The sequence below is a fragment of the Lynx rufus genome, unplaced genomic scaffold (assembly GCF_022079265.1).
Source record: "Lynx rufus isolate CCGP_SWC_20201006 ecotype Redwood Valley unplaced genomic scaffold, mLynRuf1.p SCAF_15, whole genome shotgun sequence".
NCBI classification, from domain to species: Eukaryota; Metazoa; Chordata; class Mammalia; order Carnivora; family Felidae; genus Lynx; species Lynx rufus.
The window spans coordinates 60,303,721-60,330,272 of record NW_025814829.1 but is presented as its reverse complement, the minus strand read 5'-3'; the positions used below and the strand labels follow the sequence as shown (position 1 = coordinate 60,330,272).

Sequence of the window (26,552 nt, the reverse complement as noted above, 5' to 3'; positions counted from 1 at the left end):
CCGTCGTATAGGTCAGCCTGCTTTGTCATCGTGGATCTTGTCGTAATTGACCACAGCGGTCTTCAGCTGAAGCTTGCCCAGCAGGTGACCCGTTCGCTTTTGTGCTCTTTACGATTTGTTAATCTTACTCCCTTTGTGTCTCCAGACCTTGAAGTCGTCACCGGCATCCCAGCTGAGGTGCCGCACATCAGAGAGACCGTGATGCGGGCAGGGCGCCATCTGGGCCTCCAGCTCGCAAGCCCGTCCGGGACAGCTGCGTCGGCGCTCTGTTACATCGGCAGGACTAACCAGCTGGCCGTGGGCTTTTCCGATGGCTATCTAGCTCTGTGGAATATGAAAAGCATGAAAAGAGAGTAAGTACAACTTTTTTCTCGTTTGTCCATTGGTAGCTGCTTTCTGAATATAGCTTGTACTCAGGTATTACTATTTTAAAATTAGCGTAAAGAGAAAAAGTAGGATAGGTGACCAGTTGAGTGTGAATAATTCCTTACTGCATGAAATCACAGCTTGATATAAAGGAATGACTTAGCACGTGAATTTAGGTCGAGTCTTTTGGTGTATATTTAAAAGGCATTTCAGTTATTGTGTGCCATTTGCTAGTAAAACACCACTCTGTAAAGGTAAGCGATATATTTACAGAGTACAAATTCTGTCCAGAGTACTTTCCTTATAACCACACGTGTAAAGCTAATGGTAGAAGTTCTTGGTTGATGGAAAAACAGAGACTTTTTAAAAATCAACGTTAAAAGATACCATGTTTTGAAATTTTTATCCTGTTTAAATTTCCCTCGATTGTATCGATACTTTTTAAATTGGTATTTTTGGCGTTCAGATTGCTGAAGGCACGTGACTGGCTCAGGCAGTAGGGCGTGCGGCTCTTAATCTTGAGGTTGTGAGTTTGAGCCCCACGTTGGGTGTGGAGATTATGTTAAAAAAAAAAATTCATAAAAAGTCCTTAAAATGCTGTGGAATTGACCCTTTATTGAGGGAAGTAGCCCTTTACTGAGGAAGATAGCAAATAGGCATTACAGACTTCTAGTCTCTATACAGAGTTAAGCGGATGCCCATTTTTCTCCCAAGTTGTTAATTTGATATTTCTTCATTTTTTTTCAAGGCCTATTGGAATATTTTCTTGAGTAATTTATCTTGCCAAAAAGTCAACAGTAGTCACTCTTCCAAACTTCCTGTTCCGTTATTCTCGCCAAGAAATTGGTACCTACCGGGCTCATCTTGGTAATCAGTGTATGCCCTATGCCACGTTTGAAGCGGACGAGAAAAGAGAGGAGGAAACTAACGAGGTTCTCGCATCTCAAACCAGGCCCTTTGCTCACTGTTGCGTTCTTTGATAATATCAGAGAATGACAAGCCCTTGAAGTAGCTTCCATCCTTGCACCTCCTCAGAGCCCTTTCTTTTGGTTTGGGTTTTGCAAGGTACCCGTGATGAGGTGGTGGTGCTGTCGCCTGGTGGCCCCCTCGGGAAGGCCACCTTGGCTCTCTGCGCGGAGAACCTTTTCCCAGCTCTTGTCTTTGAACTGCTCCCGAGAGTCTGGAGGACCGGCCTCTCTGGCTCTTCCCCAGCGCCGGCCTCTCGGGGCTGATTTCTAGGTGCTTTACGGGAGCCCCTCGGGCTCTCGCCGCTCCGGTGTGGCGATGGGGAAACTGGCCCGGGGCGAGCAGCCGAGGTGACGCGCTGTGTCAGGGTTTCAGCGCCCACGGCTGCCTCCCCGGGGAGCAGCACACGGTGGCACTCGCGGGGCTGGAAGGCGCCCTTGTAGTGGTTTTAGCCCTTCCAGCGCCGCGCCCACGGTCGGCCGTGACCTGGTACGCCCTGTGTATCTTTGAAGATGAGACGATTGCGTGAACGGCAGTTGCTCTAACCCGAGATTGTCCCAAGACCCCTGATTCTTTCTTCAGGAAACCACCAGTTAACAGTATGACGCAGACCACTTTTTGTGCCTGTTGTAGGTACTACACTCAGTTGGAAGGTGGACGAGTTCCCGTGTACGCGCTTACTTTTCAAGAGCCGGAGAACGACCCTCGTAATTGCTGTTACCTGTGGGCTGTTCAGTCTACACAGGACAGGTAAGCGTGAGACGTGTTTTTAAAAACATTTGCCAGCGATGCGGCAGCAGTTAATTTCTATTGGAAAGTTTCGTGGTACGTTGTCTCCGTTCGGTGCAAACGACATAGTTCAGTGGATTTGCAAGTGGTGGTTGAAATGATCTTGAAGGTGAAGGGATTGTTTCCACGTGGTTGAGTGAGTTCTGAGGTGGCGGTAAGGACACTGTGCTCGTCTGTCTGCCTGCCGTACCCGGGAGTGAGCCAGTGCGCTGAGTAGGCGACGGCCTCGCCGCCTTACACCGGGGTTTGCGGCCTCCCGTGTTCTCGCGTCCCACCGTCTTTCTCTGTTGTGTGTGCCTCTCATTTTTATCGACCCCGACTCTGTTCTCTGGTCCTCCTGTTTGCCTGGCCCAGTGTACTCCTAGCATTCATTTGGTTAGTTTTCACTCTGTCACAGGGTCTAACTTTGTCCCAGGTATAGCTCGCGAGAAACCTTGCAGCTGAATTCCATCCGTTCAGCTTGCTCATTTCCAGGGTTAGAGTGGCAGAACTATTCATTTCCTCGTCTTTTTCCTTGATGTTTCATTCCTTCTTGATTGATGAAACAGTCAAGCTTGTGGGATAAAGCCCATGACGGTGGTGACCCGTTGTTCCCGGTACTTTCTCCCAAGTCCATCCCACCTTGGGCTCTAGGTACCTGAATTGGGGTCTCTTGGGGTTTTTGTATTAGACATCCCCACTTCGTGGTTTTGTCTTACCTTCTTACTCTGTGGTGAGTGATGGAAACGAAGAATTGATTTGCCACTTTTGTAATTTGTCCATCCTGAAAAAATAGTGAAATGAAAATACAGAGACCGCTATTGGGCTCTCCCTCACGGGGTCCGGTCCGTGTTTCCATCCATCTGAGTGCAGTGGGGGCGGCAGCAGTTTGATGGGTTCACAGTCTTCTGGGCTGTTCAAGCAGGGCTCTGGGGGATGGGGAATGCAAGGGGACTTTTCATCTAAACGATTGTTGTATTTATTTTTCCTCCTAGGATTGCCTCTTAGGATGAGTTTGGTTATTATTCTTTAAAAAATTTTTTAACATTCATTTTTGGGAGAGAGAGAGAGAGCATGAGTGAGTGGGGAGGGGCCAAGAGAGAGGGAGACACAGAATCCGAAGCAGGCTCCAGGCTCTGAGCTGTCAGCACAGAGCCTGACGCGGGGCTCGAATTCACAGACCAAGAGATCATGATCCAAGCTGAAGTTGGATGCTTAACCAACTGAGCCACCCAGGCACCCTGACTTATTATTCTTTATGTGGATTTTTTTATTTTGCTTTTTCTAAATTTCCCACACTAAGGTCTAGAGTGTTTTCCTCTTATTTTGGAACTTGGTGAATAAGTCTGCGTTCTTTTTTACCATACCACTCTTGATTCTTGTAGTATTATCAGTAGGTGATGCCCACTCTGTTCTTATAATCAGGAAGCTGTGTGAATACTCTCTGCTCCTGATTTTCTTGTGTAAAATCCTCATGAACTGTATGTACTTCCCTGAGTCCTGTTTTGACGTAGTTTTCAGTCTTCTATAGTTGACTCTTCGACTCACCCCCACCCCGCCCCCACCATCAAAAATCCACCTCTAACTTTTGACTCCCCCAGAACTACACTACTAATAGCTTACTGTTGACCAGAAGCCTTACTGATAATATCAACAGTCAATTAGCACATATTTTGTGTGTTATATGTGTTACATACTGTATTCTGGTACCAGTGTCTAATTTTTGGCTTAATTTTTCCAGTATACCTATGCTGTGTGGTTCATCTACGTTTTTTTCAAATTGTCACAGATCTCCAAAAAATCTCCCTTTGTATTTATTGAAAACAATCTGTGTGCAGATTGAAAACAATCTGTGTGCAATCTGCACAGTTCAAACCCATGTTGTTGGAGGGTCAACTGCATTTGCACTTGAAGCACAAATGAATCACAGTTTAAAATGTGGGCAGAATATACTGTATTCTGTTTCTCTTAGAGTGATGCCCTGCATTTACTTACCTTGATTACCCACAACACACTGAGTAACACATGGGAATAACTCTCTAGTGACTTTTAAACCACTGTCTAGTAGTCTATTCCTTTAATAGGACAGGGTTAATTTATTTGGTAATTTGGATTATTTGTTCCTACATGATTTACGTTGCATTTGTCAGTACTACCGATGTGAGATATTTTTGAGAATGGTATTTTTGTGGTCTTCTGGTCTTTGACTTAATCGGTCGTGGGCCTCTTTGAGAATCTGGTGAAGGCTGTGATATATATTCGTGTGTGTGTGTGATATGACTTAAAGCAGGATTCCTGACCTGAGGTCTGCGGGGAGACAAAGAGCAGTCTGTGAGCTCCCGTCGTAAACAGGATTATTTACATTTGTTTATGCGTGTATGAGTGTTACATACGCTCTGTGGGTAGAGGTGTTGTTTGTACGTGTGTGATTTGTGTACGTATACGTGTATCATTTATATGTGTGTACATGTGTGTCTTTTTTATGTATTGTTCACATACACATATAAACAGATCGAAATAATCTTGTTTACAACTCATGGGAGCTCACAGACTGCTCGTCGTCTCCCTGCAGACCTCAGGTCAGGAATCCTGCTTTAAGCCATTCTTAGGCTACTCTCTCACTTTACGAAGGTGTGTGATTAATTTAACAAAGGCTCTTCTTCCATCCCCTGGTCATGGACTTGACCAGCATCTTACTGGTATTATAAGTAGGTGAAAATAATACAAATTTAGATTGAAAGTCTAAATCGGAAGGACAGATGGTATGGTCCTTCCTTTTTGCCCCCAGAGTGAGTACTTAAACAGGGTAAAAAAGGGAAGAGAAGCATCACTGTGGAGTGACTGTGCCACCATGGGATGACACGGGCGTAGGTCTTAGCTGTTGCCACAGAGCTCATCGATTATGATAAAAGCCATGTTAATTTTGTAATATGGAAAATTGAATGGAAAAACTGTCTGGTGTCCCTTTAATGGTGGTTGTATCCAATTTATCCTGTTTAGTATTTGGTCTTTTCGAGGTCATTTGTCTTTGTTTCACGTCCGCGTGTTTATTCATTCAACATAATTATCGAGCATTTACTATGTGCTGGTGACAGTTGGAGATACGTAGCGATGCATAACCAATGAATCTCTGTTCTTCTAGATGTTGTATTTCAGTGAGTATATTTCGTAAGTATATGAGTGCGCATATTTAACATAATTTCAGGTAGTGATGTTAAACACAGAAAAATAAAGCTGGGAGAGGCGATACAGAATGTGTGTGATGTAGGGAACTGCTATTTCAGATTGTGTAGTTAGGGAGATGTGGACGAAGTCGGTTGGGACAGGGAGGGAGGAGAGCCATGGGAAGATCTGGGGGAAAGATTGCAAAGGCCTTAGGAAAACGTCACAAGGAAAAGCAACAAGAGCAGGAAAGGGTAGAACGCAGAGCCGTCACGGGCGAGGTCAGAAAAGTAGAACTGGTCTCCAAAGGGCCATGGAGGTCAGGATAATGTGACTATTTGAGTTTGGTCTGGCTGTACCAGACCAATGAAATCTCTTTCTGGTGGTAGGGTCTATCTAAGCATTAGTAGTTTTTCAAAACTCCTCTGGTGATTCTAATAATAAGCAACCAAGGTAGAGAACCACTAGCCCAGAGTGAGACTAGCTAGAGAAAAGAAGAAGCTGGGAAGCCTTCTGCCCTCAGAGATGATTGAAGGTTGGGAAGCAGGGGGCAGAACCTCCGGCAGAGGACTACGGGTAGTGTAGTGTGGGGACCATTAAGACAGTGTGGTATCCTTGGAAGCCAGGTAAAGTAGGCGTTCTAAGAAAGACGGGCCCGAGAGAAGAAGAATTCAAATTCAGACGGTATGAAAGTCTGTGCTCTTTTTTTTTTTTTTTTATATGAAGTTTATTGACAAATTGGTTTCCATACAACACCCAGTGCTCATCCCAAAAGGTGTCCTCCTCAATACCCATCACCCACCCGCCCCTCCCTCCCACCCCCCATCAACCCTCAGTTTGTTCTCAGTTTTTAACAGTCTCTTATGCTTTGGCTCTCTCCCACTCTAACGTCCTTTTTTTTTTTTTTTTTTTTCCTTCCCCTCCCCCATGGGTTCCTGTTAAGTTTCTCAGGATCCACATAAGAGTGAAACCATATGGTATCTGTCTTTCTCTGTGTGGCTTATTTCACTTAGCATCACACTCTCCAGTTCCATCCACGTTGCTACAAAAGGCCAGATTTCATTTTTTCTCATTGCCACGTAGTATTCCATTGTGTATATAAACCACAATTTCTTTATCCATTCATCAGTTGATGGACATTTAGGCTCTTTCCATAATTTGGCTATTGTTGAGAGTGCTGCTATGAACATTGGGGTACAAGTGCCCCTATGCATCAGTACTCCTGTATCCCTTGGGTAGGTTCCTAGCAGTGCTATTGCTGGGTCATAGGGTAGGTCTATTTTTAATTTTCTGAGGAACCTCCACACTGTTTTCCAGAGCGGCTGCACCAATTTGCATTCCCACCAACAGTGCAAGAGGGTTCCCGTTTCTCCACATCCTCTCCAGCATCTATAGTCTCCTGATTTGTTCATTTTGGCCACTCTGACTGGCGTGAGGTGATACCTGAGTGTGGTTTTGATTTGTATTTCCCTGATAAGGAGCGACGCTGAACATCTTTTCATGTGCCTGTTGGCCATCTGGATGTCTTCTTTAGAGAAGTGTCTATTCATGTTTTCTGCCCATTTCTTCACTGGGTTATTTGTTTTTCGGGTGTGGAGTTTGGTGAGCTCTTTATAGATTTTAGATACTAGCCCTTTGTCCGATATGTCATTTGCAAATATCTTTTCCCATTCCGTTGGTTGCCTTTTAGTTTTGTTGGTTGTTTCCTTTGCTGTGCAGAAGCTTTTTATCTTCATAAGGTCCCAGTAATTCACTTTTGCTTTTAATTCCCTTGCCTTTGGGGATGTGTCGAGTAAGAGATTGCTACGGCTGAGGTCAGAGAGGTCTTTTCCTGCTTTCTCCTCTAAGGTTCTGATGGTTTCCTGTCTCACATTTAGGTCCTTTATCCATTTTGAGTTTATTTTTGTAAATGGTGTGAGAAAGTGGTCTAGTTTCAACCTTCTGCATGTTGCTGTCCAGTTCTCCCAGCACCATTTGTTAAAGAGGCTGTCTTTTTTCCATTGGATGTTCTTTCCTGTTTTGTCAAAGATGAGTTGGCCATATGTTTGTGGGTCTAGTTCTGGGGTTTCTATTCTATTCCATTGGTCTGTGTGTCTGTTTTTGTGCCATGAAAGTCTGTGCTCTTAACATTTACCGCATGCTGTACTTGAGCAGTGCACAGCTGGTTCGGTATCTGCTTTATGTCCCTACCGTGTAGCCCTCCTGCTGTGGTACAGGACAACCCCGTCATTTCAGCCAGAAGCCTCCCAGGATGGAGGGAGAGACCAGGAAGGAGGAGCAGAGGACGTGCTGTCCCGTGCCGAGGGCTTTATCCCACGCGGTTGCCGTGGGATAGTTCTGTTTACATCTGTTGCCTGGAACTTGGGCCTCCTGCACCCAGCCGCAAAGGAGGCTGGGAAATGTGGCATATTTTAGGCAGCCATGTGCCTAACGAACACTTCCCTATGAAAGAAGGGCAGAGGGAATGTTGACCCAACAGCTGTAGTCTCCGCCACGTAAGGGGTCACCTAAAGTTTGCAAATCACATCAGCTTGAGCTAATTAGAATTAGTTAAAATAAAAATCAGGGGTGCCTGGGTCGTTCAGTCAGTTAAGCGTCCCACTTAGGCTCAGGTCATGATCTCGCGGTTCGTGAGTTCGAGCCCCACGTCGGGCTCTGTGCTGACAGCTCGGAGCCCGGAGCCTGCTTCGGATTCTGTGTCTCCCTCTCTTCTCTCTGCTCTGCTCTCCGCCACTTGCTCTATCCTCCTCCGCTCACGCTCTGTCTCTCTCAAAAGTAAATAAAAGATTTAAAAAATTTTTTTCTAATAAAAATAAAAATCAGTTATTGTTTCAGAGTACTGCATTTTGTGAAAACGACCAAGTAATAAAAGTAAGTTCTTCACATTGACCTTAGTTTTGTCACGTGCAGCGTTGCATACTGGATAGTAAGAGATGCTTAATGTGTGAATGTGATATTTAGCGTTTCTTCTCAGTTAATCTCTGTTTCTTTCAGTGAAGGGGACGTTTTGAGTTTACACCTGCTTCAGCTGGCCTTTGGTGATAGAAAGTGTTTGGCATCGGGACAAATCTTGTATGAGGTAAATGGTACTGGGGATACGGGTTCGTTATTACCATTTTGTCACTGTTTTGCCTTTTTTAGTCTTTGTCTAAAGATATTAACATATTGAAAAGTTTTTCTTCTATTCAAGTGAATAATGTATTCATAATATAACAGAAAGAGTGTTAGAGTAGAGATCACAAGACTAGCTGTTTTACCCGGGTAGCACTCTTAACTTCCCCAGGTATCGTTGTCCTCTAAAATGAGATTAGACAAGACTCCTCTTGTGACCTAATTGGTACCAGAGAAAAACAGCTCCACCTTGTTGCACTAATACCAAAGCAGTAAGCCATGAGGTGACTTTATAAACGGTCTCACGGGGCGCCTGGGTGGCGCAGTCGGTTGGGCATCCGACTTCAGCCAGGTCACGATCTCACGGTCCGTGGGTTCGAGCCCCGCGTCAGGCTCCGGGCTGATGGCTCAGAGCCTGGAGCCTGTTTCCGATTCTGTGTCTCCCTCTCTCTCTGCCCCTCCCCCGTTCATGCTCTGTCTCTCTCTGTCCCAAAAATAAATAAACGTTGAAAAAAAAAAAATTTTAAAAAAAAAATTTTTTTAAATGTTTATGTTGGAGAGAGAGAGCAAGCGAGGAGGGGTCGGGGGTGGAGAGAGAGGGGGACAGAGGATCCAAAGTGGGCTCTGTGCTGGCAGCAGCCAGCCCGATGCAGGGCTCGAACTCACAGACCGTGAGATTGTGACCTGAAGTTGGACGCTCAACTGACTCGGCCACCCGGGCGCCCCAAAATTAAAAACAAATTTTTTTTTTTAAATGGTCTTGCCACTTAACAGTTGTAAACGCGGGTAAACGCATTGGACTTTCAGATGACTGTTTTTCCAGCTGAGTTCTAGAGGAAGAAGTGCCGTGCTGCTGACGGCAGTGTGGTCAACCCTCACGTTCCTTTCTGTGGAACAGGCTTTCTTAACCTCGTGTCTGAGGATACGTGGACGGGCTTTAAAGAATCCACGAAGTCTCTGAATTCTGTGTGACATTTTTGTCATCAGTGGATGTTTCTGGGGAGAAAGTCTCATAGCTTTTGTTAGATTCTTACAGAGATTGATGGGCAAAAACAAAGTGAAGAGCTGCTGCTCTAGAGCGAGAATTGCACTGAGAACACAGGAACAGGTTTGCCGGCCTGGAGCGTGTCTGTGTGTAATTTTGATGGTTAGTCCAGTTTACGCTGCAGCCCAAAGTACAGGGTTCCCACGTTTGATAACGGCTTTAGATTTGTTGGTGACTATTTTCGAGACACTAAATTTAGCCTCGTGTGTTGTGTGCTATGTAAAATTTCAGAGCCCTTTTCAGTGATTTATTCTCTTTATTCTTTAACTTTTTGTGTTTCCTTCGTATTGTGTGAAAAATGTTTAAATTTGGAGAACGTTTATTTTTTATTTTTTAAAGTTTATTCTGAGAAAGAGTGGGAGGGGCAGAGAGAGAGGGAGAAAGAGAGAATCCCAAGCAGACTCCGTACTGTCAGCACAGAGCCTGATGTGGGGCTTGAACTCACAGACAGTGAGATCATGACCTGAGCCAAACCAAGAGTCGGCTGCTTAACTGACCAAACCACCCAGGCGTCCCAGATTTGGAGAATTCTTAACTTTTGAATGACTTTTTGCCTAGAATTCTATTAAGATTTGCATACGTTTTATCTTTCAGGGGCTAGAGTACTGTGAAGAGAGATACACACTGGACCTCACGGGTGGCATGTTTCCTTTGAGGGGACAGACTAGTAATACCAAGCTGTTGGGCTGCCAGAGTATAGAGAAATTTCGATATCATGGCGACAGAGAGGAAGGTATGAGTGAAGGTCAGTTAAAAAGTGCTCTTAATATATATCATGTGCAATGCCTGATTTTAAGATTTATCTTGACGTAAGATTTATGACAGTTACTGCTTTTTAGAGTTCATACTCCTGGCAGTTAACAAATTGAGATACTAATTATGGAAATTTATTTAGGTCTGTCTGAGCTCCTAGGTATTTCTTACTCTCCACATTGCCATACGGAACTCAAGAATGGAGTAGATTCGGAGACCCTTAATGAAGGAGCCTTGTATTTTCGTCCACCTCTCTCTAAACGGACAAAAATGGCCTCTGGTTTTGACCAGAATGAAGAGGCTGTGAATAATGCTTCCCTCTGTGTATTTTTGAGACCTGCCTTGGATGCCTTTAATTTTTCTGTTTCCTTTTGTGTCCTCCCTTCTTCCTGGTAAACAAGCCTTGCTTAGTCACGGTTGCAGAGAGTTTAGAATCCAGTGCGGATTCAGATCCCAGTGGTGTCACTGGTTGTCACCTTTGACAAATTATGTAACATTTCTGAGCCTCCCTCTCCCCATCCGTGAGTGGAATAATACAGTTGTACGTTCTGCAGCAGGCAGTCGGGAGGATTGAGTGGGACCGTGGGAGGGGTTCGTGCAGTCCCGGGAATTGCACTAGGGCCGTATTTGTGTCGGCGGTCTTACTGGGGTTCATCCTCAGGGACACTTCATCCGTCCTGAGCGTGTCTTCTGTTCTTGTCCCACGTCTGTAGGTGGTCCAGTCATCACATGGAGCTACAAATGCCCCAGGCAGAGCTCTCCACCTCTTCTCACTGCCCCCGCCCCTCTTCTGCTTTGTTTCCTGTTTGTTGGGTCTCAGACGTTTGCTTCTTTCTCTCCTGTTGTTTTCTCTCACTTTGTTTCTGACTTTCCATCCCACAGCCACCATCCAAGTCCTTGTCTTTCCTCCCTTTGCCATACGGCTGGCTCAGTCCTTCTCAGCTAGAATTCCTCTGAGGAATTAAGCCCAGCGCCTAGGCCGCCCGTCGTGGCTGTTGAGATTCTCTGGTACTAACTGTGTTCCGTTATTGGGACAATACTCATCCAAGTCATTTTCTGCTTTCTACCTACACTGCATCAAAGTTGCCAAAGTGTTAAGTGAGAATAAGCCAGGATAGAACTTTTCTGATGCGTACTTTTTAATAAGATCTTCTTGAAATAGGAAAACAGTTAAGATACAAGTGAATGTCACTCTCCTTACAGAATGAACGATAGAAGTGTGCTCTGATATATCAAATAGCAGTTGAGACTCCTTAATTTGTGAGAAAATGTTGCTGAAATTTTATTCGGGGTAATTTTACTTTGCAGTGATTTATTTCATTTTTTAAAACTACGTGCTTTTCTTTCAGCGCTGTCTCCTGACACCAGTGTTTCAGTCTTTACCTGGCAGGTGAATGTATATGGACAAGGGAAGCCTTCTGTGTACATGGGGCTTTTTGACATAAATCGTTGGTATCATGCGCAAATGCCAGACTCGCTAAGGTATGATTTTTCTCTCTTTTTCTCCTTCTCGTATTTGTATGTGTAGCTGCTCGGTGACTTCATGATTTTGTAAAATTTTCTTGTAGATCAGGAGAGTATCTGCATAGTTGCTCCTATTTTGCATTGTGGTCACTGGATTCTGTCGTGAGTAAGGCTTCCCCACACTACATCTTGGATGTGCTGGTGCACGAGAGAAGCTTGAGTCGAGGAGTGCCTCCCTCGTTCCCACCTCCTGAGCAGTTTTTTAGCCCAAGTACTTACAATTTTGGTATGTATTTCCTTAACATGACCTTTCAAGAAAAATCACACGTGTCTGCGTGTTGGTGCAAAATACGTATATGTATAGTATGCGTGTGCATATACATACGGTACACATACAGTGTGTCGTATGCACGTGTGCGTAATTACCTGCTCATGTCTCATTACCGATGGTTAATATATGGGCAGCTGAGGAAATTCATTTGATACGTACATGAGAAATTTAATACTTAGATGTTATATAAAGAAAGTATCACTATTTTGAATTTGTTAGAAAAGATAACTGTTACTTACGGTGCAGCTTGGTATCTTGCCAGGATAAGAGAATTATTTTATTTATTTATTTTTTAAAGTTTATTTATTTTGTGAGAGTATGCATATGCAGTCAGGGGAGGGGCAGAGAGAGGGAGAGAGAGAATACCAGGCAGGCTCCGTGCTGCTAAGAGCCCAACGTGGCCCACGGACCGCGAGATCATGACCGGAGCTGAAATCAAGAGTCAGACACTTAACCGACTGAGCCACCCGGGCGCCCCGTTTTTAAATTTATTATATGCAGTGATCTTGATAACCTTGCCTACCAGCCTCTTTTTAGGATAAATTTTGTTGTATTAGTGCCATCTAAAAATCTAATATGTGAGCGGATATTTTTTCATCTTTTTCTTTTTAGATGCCACTTGTTTATTAAACTCAGGAATTGTTCGTATAACTTGTAACGGCTTTCACAAGGAGGTAGGTGGCAACTAACGCTGTGGACAGAGTGTCTTATCGGGCTAAAGTCAGGTCGTGGATGTGAGCTGCATTTAGTGTTAATTGTACAAACTTGTTTCAGCTCAAGTGGAAGGTCCCGCTAGGTTTGGGATGTTGGCCGCTAGTGCCGTTAGTTACCGACAGCCTGTCCTGGCAGTCTGCTGTTGGGCAGTCTGCAGTTGGGCTGTTTTTAGCAGCTTCGTGTGGATGTCGGCTACTTGAACCTTAAGGAGAATAGCGAAGTAGGTCAGTGCCTTAACCACATCCCTTTTTGTCCATCCTCTTAATTCTCCTCTTTCTCCTCGGGAAGCTTATGAGTAAATGAAGTAATGCAAAGGAGGTACCTAGGACAGTGCCTGGCAGAGTGGGCGATGACTGATGCTGAAAAAGACTTTTCTGGGGAGACACAAAATGGCAGATTTTTAAATGGATAATCAGCTAGATGTGCATGAATGCCGTATTTATACTTGATATTAGATCCTTTCACATCAGATCGGGAGGAACAAACTGCCGGGGGCAGTGAGGGGGCCTGGGCGGGGGGGTGTTCATTTAGATCTGTCACCAAGTCTGTCAGCTTTAGGGAAGGAGTAGGGTTATCTTTCATAAAAAGAAAAAGTGACCTACAATGCCCTCATCAGTAATACTATTTATAACTAATGAGCATTGGTTTAGATCAAGAACCTTATAAACCCTGTTCCTTGCCAGAAGTGTAAAAATGGAGTCTTTGCAATTTCCATTCAGCGTCTTTTAGTTTTATTCAGAATATTAAGTGTGAAGTAAGGTGATTAGCTTATTAATTATTCTTAAATTTGGTTAAGTTGTGTATCGTTTGATGTTTATTAATCGATCTTTACAGACTTTGACTTTTTTAAAGAAATCAGGACCATCTCTCGGCGAATTCATACCTGATGGTTATAATCGATGTCTTATGGCTGGCCTTCTGTCACCGAGACTTGTTGACATTCAGCCTTCCAACTTAACTCAGGTGAGGCGATTGCTAACTCTTGTTTACTTTGGGTCATAGATTATTAGCTTCCATTGTAATAAAAGCCTACTAGATCATTCCTGCGAAGGTAGGTCAGGTGATGTAACGCTCACTCTGCATGATCGGTAGCTGTGGTCTTGGGTGTGGTTTACGTCACATACTCCTAGGACTCATTAGCCATAACTCGGCCGCGGGTTCACTTAGCTGTATGGGAGGATATGGGACAGGAGGCACCCCATGGCGGCCTCAGGCTTGTCCTGAGTGGAAGCTGTTAAAACAGACTAGGGGCCATTTTCTGGCCCCTGTGAGAACAGCACTGGTGCGAGAGCGTGAGACCAGGCGAGTCAGGGATGGAAACTGCCTTTCCCTGCCAAATGCTTCAGCTTGGTGATAGCAGAGAGCTAACTGTTCGTCATCCTCAAGGACTTGGGTGCGCCAAGTGCTCCATTTAACACTTTTACTTTAGGAAATTTCATACTGATTATTTTTTTTCTAAGTACATACTGTCAAATTAAGGCAATAATATCTTAAAATTTTGACATGAGAGGGGGTGCCTGGGGGGTTCAGTCGGTTAAGCGTCCAACATCGGCTCAGGTCATGATCCCACAGTCTGTGAGTTCGAGCCCCGTGTCATGCTCTGTGCTGACAGCTCGGAGCCTGGAGCCTGCTTCGGATTCTGTGTGTGTCTCTCTCTCTCTCTGCCCCTCCCCCACTTGCGCTCCTGTCTTTCTCTCAAAAGTAAACATTAAAAAAAAAATTTAAAAAAAAAAAAAAACTTTGACATGAGAAAAAATTACCTATAATTCAGCCATGTGGACAAAACAGCATTTAGTGTTTTCTGTGATTATTTTAAACCTGGTATTCCAACCCATTTGGGTATTTTTTCCCCAACTATATAAATAATACGTGAATAATTTGAATTTAGAAAATTGGCTAAAGTGTATAGAGGCACATAAATATTGACATTTTATTGACCACTCCTAGAATAGGCCAGATGACACTGTATTCTTCAGTGATACATACGTAGAGGTAAAACAAAAAGAAAAGCAAGAAAATGATTCCTTCAGAAGGCAGGGGAGCGGTAGTGGTCGCCGTGGGAGATGGTAGGGGGAGGTGGGACTTGCTTCTGATCAGGGAGGAGGAGAGGGAGGTTTCCAGGGGGCTGGCAGTCGCCTCCGTCTAGACCCGGGTCATGGTCTGGGTCATCATCTGTTTGTTTGTGTATATGGTTATGAGGACTTTTTAACTTGTAGCCTTTTTTTCGTATACCTCTTTACATATCCTTTAGTATACATGCAGTACACGAATTGCATGATGTGTATGCAATTTCATATTATTGGCTGATCATTAGTTACATATTTATAGGTTTTACCATTTTTTACTGGGCTGTCTATAGAAGTTGTTTATGAAATACACATTTACCCTTTTTGTCAGAAATTTTACAGGTATTTCCCCTGCTGTTTTCTTCTCGATTGTCTTACAGTGTCTTTTGCTACATACAAATTAATATTTTTGTGGTCAAATGTATTTTATAGCTCTGGCTTAAAAAAAAATCTTCCTAACACTTCAAATGTCTCTTTAACATTTAAAGCTTTAATTCATCTTTGTGTATCAAATCACAAAGATAGGATTTTTTTCTTTTTTCCCAGGTGATGTTTAGTCTAGCTGTCCTATACCACTTATGAAACAGAACACAGAATGTCCTTTTCCCATGCTACTGAAATACCACATTTATTTGATTTCCTATGTCTGCATGTACTGGGTTTTGTTTCTGGGTTTTAATTTTGTCCTATTCATTTCATTTGTTTCTATGCCATTTTAATATACTGCTTTAATATTTGCTAATGCAGCCCTTTTTTTTCCTGTAATTTTTGGTCAATTTATAGGCAGTTTTTTGTATTAGTTATAAGATGATTTTATCCAGTACCTCCATTGGAATTCTTTTTGGAAATTTATTATATTCGCATACTAAATTTAGAGAGAATTGACATCTTTATCAGATCCAAGTCTAAATGGTGCATCTTCCCATTTATCCACGGTTTGTTTTACATCTATGAGCAAGAGTTTATGGTTATTTTCCTACGGACTTCTTTCTGTTTTCATCCGTAAGTGTTCTCTAGTTTTGCTCATTGTGAGTAGAACCTTTTTCCTATATTCATTTCCAAATGGTTGTTGCTAGCACATAAAAATGCAATTGACTTTTGTGTCTTCACTTAATAACTACTTAACTGAATTAGAATCTCTTAGATTTTCAAGGTACGCAGTCGGCAGCAAATCTAGACTCCATTTCTTTTCCCACTCTTGTTTATTTTCTCATACTTGGTAGAACCTCCACAGACTGGAAAAATAATGGTACCAGCAGACATTCTTGTTTTGTCCCTGATTGTAACGTAAATGCTTTAGTGAGTCTCCTTTTAGAATTGTGCTTTTCTTCATTTGGGGGAACCTTTATCATATCGTAGCCCCCTGTATTCCTGTGTAACTCATCTGTTTATTCATTCAATCGTTGTTAAAAGAATGGATGAATGAAATTCGAGTTCTTTGATATTAAACGTGACTTACGATATTTTAAGTAACACATTTATTAAGACATAACTCCTATACTTTACGTCACCTGTTTAAAGTGGCTAATTTAGTGGTTTTGAATAAATTCCTGGAATTGTGCGCCCGGCCCCACATTCGGTTTTAGAACATTTTTCTCGCCTCCACAAAAACCCCCATACTGTTTCCTTGCCCTCCGTCCCCCAGCCTTTGATAACCATTGATCCGCTTTCTGTCTTTGCAGACTTACTTATTCTAGAAACTTCACATTTGTATGAATTTCAGGTTCACTGTGTGGTAGCAGACACCAGTACTTCGTCCTGTTTGATGTCTGTACAGGATTGTGCCACGTTTTGTCCATCCGTTCTTTAGTCGGTGGGCATTTGGCTTGTTTTCAGTGTGGGACTATGACGAGTAACGTGTCGTGTACACTTTTGGTGTGGGCGTGCGTCTTCATTTCTCTTGGGTGTGCAATTGCCGGGTCGCGAGGTGACTCCGTATTTACGACTGTTTCCCCAAGTGGCTTTTACCGTGTTACATCCCCGCCACCGGCGTGTGAGGATGGTAGTTAGTTCACGTCACCAGCTGTGTGTTCTTGTCTGGCTTTTTGTTTAGAGCCACCTAGTGAGTTAGGAGTTTTTAAGCCTTTATCCGTTTGTATTATTGAACTTGCTATCTCTGAGTCTGCGGTCAGTGGTCCTTTATCTTCATTTCTTACTTCTTTTTCTTCTTTTAACGTGTGTGGTTTAGGAAGAACAGTTAGAAGCTATACTGTCAGCAGCAATCCATACGAGTTCGCTGGGACTTTTGACTGGATGTATCAAAAAGTGGATAGCAGAAGGTAAGATTTCAGTTTTTAACAAATAGAAAATTACTTTTGTATTTTAAAATTTTTAAATTATTCAGTTTGGGGAGGGGTGAAGCTTTATTTTGAGATAATTGCACATTGACATTGTAGCTTTAAGACATTATGTAGAGGTCCCGTGTACCCTTTCAGCACCACCTTGCCCCGGCAGGGTCTGGGAGACCTCTGGTACAGCACCTCAGTCAGGACCCCCACGTTGCCCTTTTCATAGCCTCGCCTGCCTCCCCCGATCCCCACCCCTAACCCCTGGCAGCCACCAATCTCTTCTCTACTTCCATAATTTTGTCATTTCAAAAATGTTCATGGGGCGCCTGGGTGGCTCAGTCGGTGAATTGTCTGACTTTGGCTCAGGTTATGATCTCACGGTTTGTGAGTTCGAGCCCCGCATCGGGCTCTGTGCGGACAGCTCGGAGCCTGGAGCCTGCTTCGGATTATTTGTCTCCCTCTTCTGTCTCCCCACTCGCGTACTCTCTCTCTCAAAAATAAACATTTTAAAAAAAGTTCATAAATGTAATTATATAGTACATAATCTTTGGGATTGACTCTTTCACTCAGCAAAATTCTCTGGAAATTTCTTCCCAGTTGCGTGTATCCCCCTTTTTACAAGCATATACTCCACATATACATTATTTTTGTTCTGAATCATTTGAGAGTAAGTTGAGGACATCATGTTTCTTTACTTGTGAGTAACATTTCAGTATTATTTCCAGAAACAAGAACTTTGATTACCAAACCACTTTGTACTTCTAAAAATCAGGAACACCTTGATACGTGCGATTATCTGATCTCCAGACCTTACTGGGATCTTGTCAGTCATGTCAGTCACGTCCTTTGTAGCATTTTTAGGGGTAGGGAATCCAGAATATACTCTGTGTTTAGGTTTTGTGTCTTTTTGATTTCTCTTTATCTTGTATAATTAATTCCTAGGCCTTTATCTTTGAAGAAAAGACTTTGACTTCTTTAAAAAATATAAGCCTGTTATTTCGTAGACAGCCTCCCAATGTATATTTGTTCATCTTTCCCCAGGATTAGATTCAGGCTCACGTGTTTCGCAGCAGCACTCCGTAAATTGACGCGCTCTTTGCCGTTTCATGAGGGTGTGGCGCCACTTTGTCTCTGTTACTGTTGAACTTAACCTTGCTCGCTTGGTCAGGGTGGCTGCTCTCTTTTCCCGCTGAAGTTACTAATTCTTTGTTTGTAATTAATAATTCTTTATTTTTTCCGTTGATATTTGCAAATAAGAACAACCAAATTCTGCTGCTAATCTGCGCTTTGTGCTCGAATGGACATGGAATAAAGTGATTTTCACAAAAGAGGAGTTTGACAGACTATGTAAGTATTACATTAAAAAATTAACCTTGGTTTGTGTGTTAAGTACCTGACAACTTTTCATCAGTTTGAAGTTGTGAACTTTTTAAAGAACTGTCTGAAGAAAAGTATTTCTTTTTAAATTGGGGTGACAATTACTGTTTTTGTTTGATTTTTAAAGATTTTTTTGTGGGGGGGGCGCCTGGGTGGCTCAGTCAGTTGAGCTTCCAACTCTTGATTTCGGCTCAGGTCACGATCCCAGGGTTGTGGGTTCGAGCCCCGTGGCAGGCTCCACACTGACCATGGAGCCTGCTTAGGATTCTCTCTCTGTCTCCTCTGCCCCCTCCCCCACTTGCGCTCTCTCTCCCTAAAACAAAACTGTTTTGAAAATTTAAAAAGCTCTTATTTTTAATTTCCACACCCAACGTGGGGCTCAATCTCACAACCTCCAGATCAAGAGTCACACGCTTGCCCCAACCATGTTGGGCTCTGTGCCGTCAGCTCGGAGCCTGGAGTCTGCTTGGGATTCTGTGTCTCCTTCTCTCTCTCTCTCTCTCTCTCTCTGCCCCTCCCCCACTCATGCTCTGTCTCTGTCAAAAAATGAATAAACGTTAAAAAAGAAAAAGAGAGAGGGTCACACGCTCCACCACCACTGCACCAGCCAGGTACCCTGACAAAATTCTTTTTTGAGCAAGATTTTGCAACAGATTGTCAAACTGGCAGCATGTTAGTATGTGTACAGTACCAAGTTTCAGGATTATATCTTATTTTTGATCTTAAGAGATTAATTTATAAAACATGCTGATGATGGAGTTAGAATATGCCAGGTAACTTCAGGAGCTCCTCTGTTTTTTCATTTTCCATGTAAATATATTTATGACTATAAAAAGGCTGAATAGGAGGGCAAAGAACTCTGTCTTCTACGAGCAGATGTTTTTATCAGTCATTCAAAGTCCTTTCTCTTAACAGTTTTGCGTATTCACTGTACATTGAGTTGTGAGGTGTCCTGTGAATATCAAACGCTATATGGGGCGCCTGGGTGGCGCAGTCGGTTAAGCGTCCGACTTCAGCCAGGTCACGAGCTCGCGGTCCGTGAGTTCGAGCCCCACGTCAGGCTCTGGGCTGATGGCTCAGAGCCTGGAGCCTGTTTCTGATTCTGTGTCTCCCTCTCTCTCTGCCCCTCCCCCGTTCATGCTCTGTCTCTCTCTCTCCCAAAATAAATAAACGTTTAAAAAAAAAAAATTAAAAAAAAAAACAACACAAAAAACGCTATACGTAATTAGTGCAAAAATAATGGAATAATGTGATTGCCCTGTATATGAAAGTAAAATTTAAGTTTTAGATGTATATGTCTTTGTTATTTGTATCATCGTGTTAGTGATGAATGAACAAATGGACTTCTTAAGTAAATTACTCTTCGTAGAAGATTTTTAAGTTTTTTAGGAAGACGTGAGGTTCTATAGTATTTTTAGGGCATACTTAATGAAATAACAAACATGAAATAATTTTAAATATTTTGGCAATCACTTAGTATAGTTGAAGTGAGGGACAAACACTGGATAATTCAGAGTCAGGGTAAAAATGTACTTTTTTGAAAGGAAAATATTTTTAGAACTCATTATGGTTATGTAATTCATGTAAAAAAATTTCAAATCAGTTCACAGATTATATGCCTTCATTATATTTAGAGTATAATGTGGTGCTTCAGGCTTGAACTTGGTAACTCAGCCATTATTGCTGCCTTCAACTTCCGTTATTGGTTTAATGGGTTGTTGTTGTTTTTTAAACCTAATGTAATTAAAATACAAAGCATAATATTTTAAACATCGGAAGTAGAGCGTATCATTTGAGGAAGGGTTTCTGCTTAAGATACTTGTTGCGTGGTTAGTCACCCATGAAATATTAACGAGATTAAATTTTATCTAAAAGATGTGACCAGTCGCAACTAAAATACCCATTTTTTCCCCAAAAAATGAATTTATAAACTCCATCTTGAGTTTGAAATGAAAAGACAGCCAAATCTACAACGAATTGTAACAAGCGTGCAATTTGTCGTCATAAGTCTTCATCTGAGGCTCCAGTTCGCTGTCTCGCTTCCGAAGAGTGGAGGTGGAAGGAGTGCTCTTACAAAATACTAGTCACAAAACAACGCTGTACGTAAAAGATCTGCTGTAAAGGACTTACTTGAAGGAGAAGTGTTTAATGAACTAATTTCCAGTGAATCTGAAGTTGACTCTAGATCACCTTCCCCTCTTCACATATTGCTTATTACCCTGTCCTGCCTCTTAAAAAAATAGTAATTTGGATTTGTCTCTTCTGGGGTTCTTGAGGTCGTGTGCCGTTTCAACCTTGTGTTTGGCGAATCTCACAATGTATAGACTAAGTCTGTGGCCGATACGAGTTTGAGAAACCTTGCATTTGCGATTTTAATTCATACTTATTGTGTCAAAACGCATCTTGTATTTTATCCTTGGAAGGTACACCATTATTTGATGGCTCGTGTCGCTTCATCGATTCGCAAACCATACAGTCCCTCCAGCAGTGCCGTTTGCTTCTTAGCAACCTTAATTCGGTCTTAAACTGTTTCACGAGAGAGGCCCAAGACATCACCGAGAGAGGTGTGCGCTTTATCTTTTGTAAATGAATTTTTATTTCAATTTTACTTCTTGGCTTCGAGAAAGAATAAACCTCCGTGTCTTAGATACATCATTGTGCAGAGGCTCTTGTTTTGTAACGAAAACTACAGAATGTTATTCGATGTGCCGTGAGCTCCTGCTTAAATAAGCTTGGGAAATTTGGGTTAAACTTTCTGATTGTTGAGGCAGAGTACATACTGACGGTAGAGTTTCGAATTCTTATTCGTTTTTATTCACAGAGGTCATTGTAAATTTTTTGTCTCTGTTTGCCATTTAAACAAAACACGTAGTTTCATTTAAAGGCCTGGTTTGAGCAGCCTATGTTAATATTACTGTACTAGTTTGTATTAATGTCTAAATTTGGCTTCTGAAACTAGGTAGATGGAAGCATAGCTAAGGTGGAGGCATTTCCCTAAAATGTCTGCTTAGTAAGTTACTTATTTTAGCATTTTGGAGATTACTTGTTCAAGCGAAGTGTGTTCAGAAATACACATATACCGTTAAAAGTCTCCGAATCATTAGTTTTTGAGAACCGTCGAGTGTCTTGATTTTTCGTTTGTGATTGACAAATTGCAAGTTGCACATCTGGTGTTCGACCTCCCCGCAGGCCTTCTGGACCTCCACAGGAAGTGCCTGGTCACCCGGCTCATCTGCCGGTACACACAAGTGGTGCTTTGGTTCTGCCGCTCCGGGCTGCTACCAGAGGGCTTAGGTAAAAGATTTACGTAACCCGTGGATGGGCGTGGACGCTGTCTTAAATCCTTATAACTTGCTTGTTCTGGGGTTTCAGATTTCCTTTCTCCCACCACCTCACTTACGTTTTCTCCTGTTCTCACCTCCGAACGTTCTTCCTCACTTTGTGTCTGGAGAGCCTCGCCCCGTGCCGTTCCCATGCGTCCACACACTATTTATTGGGCTGAATGACACGAAACTTGGCTTCCGAAAAAGGGTCCAGCGATATCACCAGCTCTGTTTAGATCCATTCACCCGTGGGTTTTCTATTCTAATTTGCTGATCTTTTTCTCCTTAAGAGTTCTTTTAATATAGTTATTAGCCAGTATTATTTGCCATCTGTTCAATGTCTCCTTTTAGCTAATAATTTATGCCAGTACCAAGAATTTGAGGATTTGACTTTTGCCATGTTTGTCTAGAGCACTTCCAAAGCCTCTAACTTCTTGCACGTCCGGGGCACACGTTAGATTCTGTTTAGAAGTGCTTCTGTCCTGTGCGTAATTGCTTTGATCTTACTCTTTCTTTATGCTCTTTGATTTTTACTTAAATAGTCGCCGTTGCTGGCTTTCAGATGATCATTTGTGATTAAGGGAGTAGAATCATTTTCTGGAATGGCTTTTCCAGAGTTTTAAGCCAGCACCCTTGTTTTTACAGACTGTCATGAGAGACTCTGTTTTCTCATTTGTGTATCTGCTAATTTATTTACTTCATTTAAGTAAATTTATTACTTAAATTGAGGAAACCTGCAGATTAAACAGCATCATATGATTTTAGTAAAACGTTAATGTGTGTAACCTTAAGTATTGTTGGGAAGTTTTGGAAGTCTTACCGGCCTTCCCCCCCCCCCCCCAACCAATATTTAGATGATGCCGTGCACCTGCCCCGCTTATGCTACAACTACCCTGTCATCCAGAACTACTACACCAGCCGTCGACAGAAGTGTGAGCGTCTGTCCAGGTACAGTATATCCGGAACCTTCCAGAACATTTTAAGAATCACTTTCGTAAGAAGTCTCCCTACCTCAGAACAGAATTCGTCGCGCTACAAGAGCTGAAATCGTGGAATTCTTAAGTATGGTGACAGGATTTGTTGCCAGCCTTACTATTTTAGTTGTAACGTTTGCTTGTCTGCCTTGACCTAAGGGTTACCACCTTTACTCTATAACTCAGTATTTCCTAATCTAAAGTAGTTCCCACAATTGGTTTATCAGAGGAGATTCTGTAGTGTAAGCGTATATTTTTCCTGAGAATTCGTATTCAGGAAAAGACTAGAAGCTCCGAGTCCTCAAAACATAAAACATACCACCAGTTAGGCATGTTACGTTATTTCCACTAACAGCTGTGGTTCGACACTTCACCCACTTTTTTCTGTTTTTCTTATTTCCTTTATTTCTTTTGAAAACACGTGACTGTTTGCCTCATTGGTTCCTTTGAAATAAAGAAGTAGAAGTACTAGAAGCAAGAGCAGTGAGTGAGCCTCGGTTCTGCCTCTGGACTTAGAGCGCCTTCTCCCTTGGGCCAGAGCGGCTCCGTGGTAGCACAGCCCGCAGCACTGACCACGCTGGCTCACGCAGGCACAGGCGCATGGTCACGGTCGCCCAGAGATCAGTGCCTTTGGTGCGTGGCAAGTGTGGAGTCCGGTGCTTAAGAACTAATCTTGGAGACGAGCGTGGACTTGGGAGACTTACTAGGCATATCTGAAAATTCTGGATCTGTTATTGCTAAGAGTGTGTGTCCCTGAGCGGGTTTGCTAAGCTTTCTGGTCCTGTTTGTCACAAAGTTACGCAGTCAGTATGGCTGCAGACTGAGCAGCTGCCCGCCCCCAGGAGCAGTGTTCTTCGAGGAGGAGGCAGGCACTGTGTCTGCCTCTCGCCTCGTAGGCACACAGCGAGGCAGTGGTGAAGAGATCGCTGGGGCCAGAACCCCCGGGTGATGAAACTGAGGGCCTGGCTCTTGGACCCTGAACTGCAGCCCGTTTTCACCAATGGGCTGCCGTGCTCTCTCGGGCTGTAAAACCCAGAATCGCTTCAGGCACCTGGCCGGCGGGACCCGGTTCTCCTCGGGACCTGACCTTCACACACTGGCTTGCTGGTGCCCTAGCCAGAGGCGTCTTCGGGGTCTAGCTGGTTCTTGATGACTAGAGCTCACCTGGTGCTAAACGGGGCCCTGTTGTCGACTCTCTGGATTGTTGGGATCGTGATGCTTATTGTTCTGATAATACTAAGTAATTATTTAGATAAAACTAAATTATTTAGATAATACTAAATAAGTTAATACTAAATAATCGTGAATGTTGCCCTTCTTGCAGAGGGAAGTGGAATCCTGATTACTTGATGATTGACGGAATGGTTTCTCAGTTAGGAGATGGCGTGGAGAAGCTGTGGAAACGGGATGAAGGAGGCACAGGAAAATACCCCCCCACTAGTCTACACGTAAGTGCCCGACAACAGAGTTGTGGGGGGGAGGGTGGTCGTACTTAGCCCTATATTTCACACCTGGCACAGGCTCGGGAAACCAAGGAGCCTGAGTGAACGAATACATAAAGCACACCGGATGTTTTATCCTTTTGTAGGCACTGCTGGACATATACCTCCTAGACGACGTTACCGAAGCGAGCAAACACGCTGTCGTATCCTTTAAGCGCTGTCAAGTAATTCATGCGTTACCCGAATCCTCAGATTTGAGAGTGGTGGGAACCTCGCACATCTAAAACCAGTCTCCAGTTCACATCTGAAACTTCTCTAAAGGAAGGTTTCCTAACCCGGGGTCTGTTGGTTGGGTTCAGAGGGTCCGTCGCGGGCCTGAAACCATGCAGAACTGTGTTTGGTGTTCAATTTTCTAGGGATAGCGTCCACAGCTCTCCTCGACTGGACCATGTGTCCCAGACGTTCCCAGAGTTAGAACAACGGCTCCAAAATATGGCCGGCCAGATGCTCTTTCTTAGTGAGGTCAACTTCTGTGTTCAGTACGAATACATGAGAAGTTAGCTTAATATTACCTTAGGTATTGGCTGGCTTGGAGCCCGGTGGTCTTTGCAGTAATATTTTTGTGCTAACGTCAGTTTCTTTATCTAAAAACGTGTAGTTCCATTCGTGACTTATAACAGAGATGATGCGCTTGCTTAAGCTGCTGGGTTTTGCTGCCTAACTGGAATTTTGTCGCCTAACTGGAATTTTGTCTGTGGCTCTGCTTCTTCAGTTTGCCCGTAAGCCACTGGCTTCCTTAAGCAAGTGTGCTTAGTTCACCTCCTTCGTGGTGGTACTTGCTGTTGAGAACGAGTGAGGTCGGTTGTAGGACTGGCTAGGCCCACGTTTCATAAAACTACCACGGTTGGTTATCCGTCCGGGCTTTCCGAATGCCAGACGCAGCCCCTTCGAGCCTCTTTGCTGTTGCTGCCTAACACAGTTAGACGTGTGGGAGTTTTCTTCTTGTTTATTGCCCTTAATCCTCTTTTTTAAAGACCATTTATTTGTTACTCGATATCATGTATTCCTTCCCCAACAAAACAGATGCTTGCATCGAATCGTTTCCGACCGCCTTTGCCATTTCTTGGGGCCAGGTCAAACTTATCCAAGGGTTTTGGCTGATAGATCATAATGACTATGGGGTAAGTCTGTTCACTTAGAATGTCAACGTTCGTAAACTATTAGGATTTTAGAAAGAAATACATAGCTGGATTAAATGTGATGTTACAGATACGATACAGTCTGCTTTTAGAGGTAATTTAAGGACTCCGTTCAATCAGTGCCTTTACCAAGCACTATTTATCCAGTGAGGATACAAAGATAAAACAGTTTTGAACCCCAGGTTCCGTACTATCCAAAGAAAGAAAAATAATAAGCGATTGCTAGTAGCGCAAATACGGCGCCTGTTCCGTCGGAGATACATTAGGTGTGTTGCTGTAGGAGGCAGACTTCGGCATTGATGTGTGACGGTGGTGGTGAAAGTTTTTTATAATAGCTTAAATGAGGCCTCAAAAGAATGAAGCTTTTACCTAAAACACACCACGTGTTCAAGTAGACCTTTACAGGTTGCATTTAAACTGCTTTTTGTGGCTGTAGCGTTGCCTGTCTTTGTAAAGGTCGGCTACCTTGTCTAAATGCAGCGCGTCACGTTTGTGTTTACCGACTCTCATGTCCTCTTTGCAGAGCGGCTTGGATCTCCTGTTTCACCCAAGTACTGCAAAACCTGTGTCGTGGCAGCATTCAAAGATTATTCAAGCCTTCATGAGCCAGGGTGAGCACAGACAAGCCCTCAGGTACATTCAGACCATGAAGCCGACGGTGTCCAGTGGCGATGACGTCATCCTTCACCTCACTGTTCTGCTTTCTAACAGGTGAGTCCACATTTTGAAACTGCAGTCAGACTCTGGATTATACGTCAGTAAATCAGCGGTATATAATCTTGCTTTGGTAGCATCACATCATACTCATTCTTAGGGTTCTTCATCTCTTGGGGTTAGGAAGAAATGTGTAAAAACCTTTTGTCATAGGAAAGGATGAATAAGGAGTAACGGGAAACGAAGCTGAGGTTTAAAGTTGCATCTGTTGCTGGGGCGCCTGGGTGGCTCACTCAGGTCGTGATCTCACGGTGCTCCGTGTCGAGCTCGCCACTGTCAGTGCGGAGCCTGCTGGGGATTTTCTCTCTCTCCCTCACTCTCTGCCCCTCCCCCACTCACATGCATGCGCTCTCTCACACTTGAGAAAATACTTGATTAAAAAAATTATATCTGTTGCTAATTGGCTGTATTGGCAGTTGGCCCCATGGACGGTTGGGGTTTGAGTAGCTGCAGAGGGGCCAAAAATAGAGAGGAAGGATGAAGTCATCC

General features: G+C 43.3%; 1 protein-coding gene across 5 annotated transcripts in view; it reads left to right on the top strand.

The window, feature by feature from the left end:
- AHCTF1 (AT-hook containing transcription factor 1) overlaps positions 1-26,552 on the top strand; it is a 79,845-nt gene that overhangs the window by 22,884 nt on the left and 30,409 nt on the right. For 3 of the 5 annotated variants that reach the window (XM_047077119.1, XM_047077120.1, XM_047077124.1), the window contains 17 exons: positions 146-353; positions 1,966-2,082; positions 8,257-8,341; positions 10,013-10,163; positions 11,521-11,653; positions 11,740-11,921; positions 12,579-12,640; positions 13,515-13,643; positions 16,935-17,025; positions 18,292-18,381; positions 20,835-20,975; positions 21,601-21,705; positions 22,589-22,682; positions 24,033-24,156; positions 24,297-24,353; positions 25,185-25,331; positions 25,873-26,060. In XM_047077119.1, coding sequence (XP_046933075.1) covers positions 146-353; positions 1,966-2,082; positions 8,257-8,341; positions 10,013-10,163; positions 11,521-11,653; positions 11,740-11,921; positions 12,579-12,640; positions 13,515-13,643; positions 16,935-17,025; positions 18,292-18,381; positions 20,835-20,975; positions 21,601-21,705; positions 22,589-22,682; positions 24,033-24,156; positions 24,297-24,353; positions 25,185-25,331; positions 25,873-26,060 — 2,104 coding nt within the window. The remainder of the gene's footprint in view (positions 1-145; positions 354-1,965; positions 2,083-8,256; positions 8,342-10,012; positions 10,164-11,520; positions 11,654-11,739; positions 11,922-12,578; positions 12,641-13,514; positions 13,644-16,934; positions 17,026-18,291; positions 18,382-20,834; positions 20,976-21,600; positions 21,706-22,588; positions 22,683-24,032; positions 24,157-24,296; positions 24,354-25,184; positions 25,332-25,872; positions 26,061-26,552) is intronic. The other 2 variants (XM_047077122.1, XM_047077123.1) reach the window with 2 other exon arrangements.